General features: G+C 46.3%; 1 protein-coding gene across 1 annotated transcript in view; it reads left to right on the plus strand.

The window, feature by feature from the left end:
• LOC306916733 (uncharacterized protein) overlaps window positions 1–6000 on the plus strand; it is a gene marked incomplete at both ends in the record, with an annotated part of 88564 nt that overhangs the window by 73230 nt on the left and 9334 nt on the right. Inside the window, one exon of the mRNA XM_079494751.1 lies at window positions 792–947. Coding sequence (XP_079350877.1) covers window positions 792–947 — 156 coding nt within the window. The remainder of the gene's footprint in view (window positions 1–791; window positions 948–6000) is intronic.

A 6000-nucleotide genomic window follows, 5' to 3' on the forward strand; every position in this document is an offset into this window, starting at 1 on the left:
AACTGTACTTAAAGTGCCAAAATTATGCAGAATGTCATGGTAGGACAGGTTTTCAAATGTATAAAATGTCATTTGAAAATAGCCGATTTAAAATTGTCGACTATTTTCAAATGGCTGAAATGTATATGGCTGAAGTGGTTAATGTATGTTTTTAATAATAATCAAAATCTATACAAAGTTAAGTAACTAGAAACTAAAGTTTTCAAATGACTGTAGCGGAGTAAAAGTACAACAATTTGCCTTTTGAGACGTTAGTGGCATTAGAAGTAAAAGTATTGGAAATTGGAAATACTCAGATAATGCAAATTATCTAATAGTGCAAATGCCTCAAGATTGTACTTGAGCACAGTACTCGAGTAAATGTACGTAATTGACACTAATTAGCCCACGGACCCCCATTTGAAAAGGTATGCCAGGGACCCCCATTTGAAAAGGTATGCCAGGGACCCCCATAAGAGAGGATGTTTATGGCTCTAGCAGTGATTCTCAACCTGTTTAATTTCAAGGATCCCCATGTTTGACATGCATTAGTCTACGGACCCCCATTTAATGGCATTTCTATCTCTGGGACCCCCAATTTATATTGTAAAATCCATGTTAATTTAACTCTGAGAGTGTACAAATGGAACCATTTCTACACTCTCAGAGTTACAGACCCATAAGGGTCAATTTGGTTCCTAACTATCATTTAGCATGGGGGACCCCTTGGAACTCCCTCAAGTACCCCTGGGGGTCCCCGGACCCCAATTTGGGAACCACTGCTTTACACCAACTGGCAATTTCTCTGGCAGGGACCTGGACTGGACGGAGGAGACCTGAGGGGACGGAGCGCTGGGCCAAAGACAGGAAGGTGATGGACGTGCTTTCCAGACTGCAGGACAGCCAACCACATCGGCCCGGCAGCAGCAGCAGCAGCAGCAGCCACGGTCACTCCAACTTTGAAGACTGTGAGTTCTTCATAATTTTTTGTGTGAAGGTTAAGGTCAAGGTCAACTTTATTGTCCACAAGGTAAATTTGGCTTGGGCTTTCACTGCAGCCACACGAAATAGACCAGTGACAAAAACATGATAGAAATACATACTGTAACAGAGCTGGGGCTGACAGACACAACATTACACAAGTGCACAAATAGTATGATTAATCTATAGCAGGGGTGCCCAAAAGGTAGATTGCGATCTAACAGTCGATCACTAAGGCTGTGCAGGTAGAACACATGACATTCCCCTAAAAAATAATTCACAAAACTCCTCATCTTTTTGCCTCACGATCTGCGGCAGGAGCCTATCTCCTGTTTCTGTAGCGTGAGCCGTGAGGCAGCTTGATGTACAAGTACACCCCCTGGGCATGACGCTAGTATGTCGCAGGGACTTACCCCCAATCCAACCCTTGATGCTGAGTGCCAAGCAGGGAGGCACTGGGTCCAATTTTTCAGTCTTAAGGTATGAACCAGCTGGGGATCGAACCCCGGCCTCCCAGTCCCAGGGCGGTATAACCACAAGGCCACTGAGCTTCTCATAACATGGGTAACATAACATCAGTTACATCACTGACTATTTTTTGAGCCTGGCTTTAGTGTAGCCTGCTCATGAATAGACTACAGAGTTGTCTTACCCCTATATGATCTTCCCTGCAGTCTGCACCAATCTGAACAATTTGGATCTCAGTTGCACCGAGAGATTTAATACCGAACCAAACTGTGATGCCAAATCTGACCAGGCTTTCCAAGACCGCTCGATAGAACACTAACATAAATGTTTTGGTCAACACTGTGAACCCTGAGACGATGATAGATCCTGAGGGCCCTATCGTCTGCCCTGCGGCCTGCGCTCTCCCTTGGCACTACACGCTACCCGCTATTTACGCACAAGGCAAGCTGGGGAGTTCTTACGGCTACGTGGCGCTACCCACGTTATGGCACGCATGCACGGGTGTGTTTGTGTGTGTATGTATATGTGTATATATATATATATATATATATAGAGAGAGAGAGAGAGAGAGAGTGTGAGAGTGTGAGAGAGAGCTATACATAATCTGTGTTTTTTTTATTGTTTTATTTTAAAATGGACTTTAGCCAAGAGATCCTTCTGTTTTCCTGAAGTGTCTAATTTATGGCATCCAAGCCTTTGTCAGAGGACAGGCCGTAACGTGGCTGCAACAATAAGCACATGATCCACACCTCGGGGGTCAAGGCTGAGGGTCCGCAGCCCTGGAGAGGGTCACACTTCTCCTGTGAAAACTGGAGAATATCCGTGAATGAATGGGGCTGATTGGACTGGTTTGTTCAGCCAGTAATCAAGCAATTCGAACAACCCGGCAGCCAGCAGCTGCAACAAGGTGCATGCGTGCGTGCGTGTGTTCGGGTGTTGCGCTCTGAAAATAGCAGATCTACAAGCTATTTTCAGCAACCAAGTGTAAAATCAGGCATTACGAATCCTAATGTAATCCTGGGCGCTAGACTTCCTCTGCCAACCTGGGGTGGGGGGGCAGCAGACTGACCTCATGCTTCCTTCTATGCATGCAGAGTCCAAGCTGCTTCTTTTCACCTGACAGGGGGGGAGTTTCCCCAGCCAGACGTAGCGCGTGGAAGGAACACGTTATTCTGACCACTTCCTTTCCCCTCCATCAGGCGCCCCGGCTGGCCAGGGGGAGGTAGTTTTAGAGACCAGGATTACTGCATGTTACCTACCCTAGGGGACACAGGGAGAACATGCAAACTCCACACAGAAAGGCCCTTTCGCCAACCCCGCCTCGGGTATGGGCACCGCAAATTTCTGATCGTTAATTTAACTCTGATTTCATTTCGCAGTGCAGTAAAGCTTTTAGAATCACACGTGCGTGCATCGTGCATGAGAGCATGCACTATGGGTCCTTGCTTTGTATGTGTATGTGTACACGTCATCTACAGGTACACACACACACACACACACACACACACACACACGCACGCACGCACGCACGCGCGCACCATTGCATGCATGCACACCCACCCAAGTGTATGCGTGTGTGGCTGCACGCCTGTGCGCTCGCTCGCTGCCCTCACTCAGACACTTGTGACTGTGTCTGCTCGTTAGGCTCTGAAAGGCTTAATTGGTGGTGATTGTCTGCCTCTCATCTTCAACACTGGGCCCTTTCTTCTCTTCTCCCTCCTTCCATGCTACAATTTAGGCATTTAGCAGACGCCCTTAATCCAGAGCGATTTACAATAAGCAAAAACAAAAAGCATGGCAATACATCACATACATAAAAAGTAGTTATCATGAAACATGCGTAAGCTAAGAGCGTAACAGTGGAATATCTATATAATGAAACTATACATATAAACTATACATACTATACTATACATATATACTATAAAGTGCTATGACTAGTACATAAAATGCAAGTCTGTATAAGTCTGTATAAAATGCTATCTAAGTCTACATAAAGTTCTATCTAAGGGGTTAGGGTAAGTGCTACGTGCCATGATGGAGTCTGAAGAGGTGGGTTTTCAGACTATGGCGGAAGATTGGGAGTGAGGCTGCAGTTCTGATTGTAATGGGAAGTGCATTCCATTGTTTTGGAGCCAGAAGGGAGAAGAGTTTGGGACGTGTGGAGCGTTGTCCCGGCGTTTTTAGTGAAGGTACTTCCAGCTTCCTCGCGTTGGCTGATCTGAGTGCGCGGGAGGGTTTGTAGGGTTCGATCATACTTGCAAGATGCTACAGTACGTCTCATATATACATTAACCACTTCAGCACTTTGAAAGGCCATTTGAAAATAGCAGATCTACATATTTGAAAACGTTTTCGGCATAATGAGTACTTTCTACCTTTGGTACTTTAAGTAGCCTACAGTTTGATACCAATACTTTTGTAGTTTTACTCTTTTGAATTCCGGGCTTTTACTTGTGTAACTTGAGTATTTCTACATTGCAGTATCGATACTTTCACTTAAGTAAAAAACAAATGTGAGTAGCTTCTCCACCACTGATAAACACAGAAGAGCAGATGCAGTACAGATGCACCCCCTCCCCCCCTCCCCCCCAGACACACACACACACACACACACACACACACACACACACACACACACACACACACACACACACACACACACACACACACACACACACAGGCACATCGGCACAGTTCATTCAGTGACTCTGGGGGCCTCTTTGGGGGTCCGGGGTCGGTGTTGATACAGAGCACCTGCTGGCCACCGGCACACTGCCTCCACATCAGCCATGCCTCCAGCCCCCACCCCCCCACCCCTATTATAATATGTAGTCCATAAGCAGCATATAGCACGTTTACTTTGGTGTTTTCAACTCGACGAATAATAGCTTCCTCCATGCTACATGTAAGCAAGAAAGACCATGTAGCTACTTGAAAGAGAGGAGTGGGTGAGAGGTGTGTGCGTGTGTGTGTGCGTGTGTGCGTGCGTGCGTGCATGTGCGTGTGTGCGTGCTTGCATGCGTGCATGCGCGTGCGCGCAGTAGGATGTTCCTAGTGCACGTTAGGGTACAGTGCCTTTTATGTCACCCCTGTTTGCTCAGCCTTTTGGTCTGGAGTACCTTTGTGTATTTACCAGCAGTCCAGAATGACTGGGCAAACAAACAGCCAGGCCTATTGATGAGCAGCAGCGTGGAATATGCTCCTCCTCGCTGCATTCAATCAGCAGGAAGGAGAGAGAGAGAGAGAGAGAGAGAGAGAGAGAGAGAGAGAGAGAGAGAGAGAGAGAGAGAGAGAGAGAGAGAGAGAGAGAGAGAGAGAGAGAGAGAGAGAGAGAGAGAGAGAGAGAGAGAGAGAGAGAGGGGCAAAGTGAATCTGTCAAAGAGTCTATTATATGGTGTCCAAACACACAGGGCCCTCCACAATGGCCTTATTAATGGCACAATGTCAAGGAGAGGCAGGACAATAATAGCATGATGATTTTGCTTTGTGGGCATATATATATATCTCTGTGAGGATCTGCTATGCTGCTGCACATGATTTGGCCTCTGAGGCTTTATCGTGGCGTGGATCTGTGTGTGTGCGTGAATGCGTATGTGCGTGCGTGCGTGTGTGCGTGCGTGCGTGTGTGTGTGTGTGTGTGCGTGCGTGCGTGCGTGCGTGTGCGTGAGGTGAGAATTCTAAATGTACTTGAGTAAAAGGATAAAAGTACTGGCTTCAAAATGTAGTTAAAGTACCAAAAATAAAAGTGCTCATTGTGCAGCATGTCACATTTCAAGTTCTGAAATGTAAAATGTTTTGAGAAAAGTATACTAACCAAAGTTTTCAAATAATTGTAGGCCTAGGTAAAAGTAAAATTTTAGAATAAAGTAGAAGTAAAAGTATTGCAAATTACACATTACAATTTTACAACACAAACATTTTCTTAATTACTTTCCGTTTGTGAAACGAAGTGCAAAACAGTAAGATTTGATACTTAAATCTCTCAGAGGCAACCTGAGGGAGGAGATTTTTGTCGTGAGAACTCCCTTGCGTTAGGGTTAGCCATGTTTGGAATCGTGGGCGTTGGTCCCCTGTATGTCCGCTCCTGACCACCTATTGGGCTTGGTGTTCGGTGCTGGGAGTGACGGTGCTGAGGGGTGGAGCCACACCTAGATTGACGGCGCTCATGGTTACAATCACGCCTAGAGAGACTGCGCTCGGGTCTGAAATCACGCCTAGAGTGACTGCGATCGGGGCTGAAATCACGCCTAGAGTGATTACGCTTGGGAGTGAAGTCGTGCCTAGAGTGGCGGCGCTCAGGGTAGTCACGTCTAACGTATGGATCACCACGCTCGGCTGAGTGATACCTCTTTAAAGCATAGTCTTCATATGCAGAGTGACGCCTCTCGGATCTGTAGTCTTCATCATACACGCACACTGGGTTCTTCTGGTGTTGCCTTGGACATATGAATCAGTAGAGAGCAACAAATCCGGCTCGAAGGACCATGAAATAAAGTGTTGACTGTTTGTCACACTAAACTACTTGCCGGAACCCAATTGTTACCCTCTACAGGTTTTCCATTTAAATGT

Source organism: Electrona antarctica (assembly GCF_951216825.1).
Source record: "Electrona antarctica genome assembly, chromosome: 23".
NCBI lineage: Eukaryota > Metazoa > Chordata > Actinopteri > Myctophiformes > Myctophidae > Electrona > Electrona antarctica.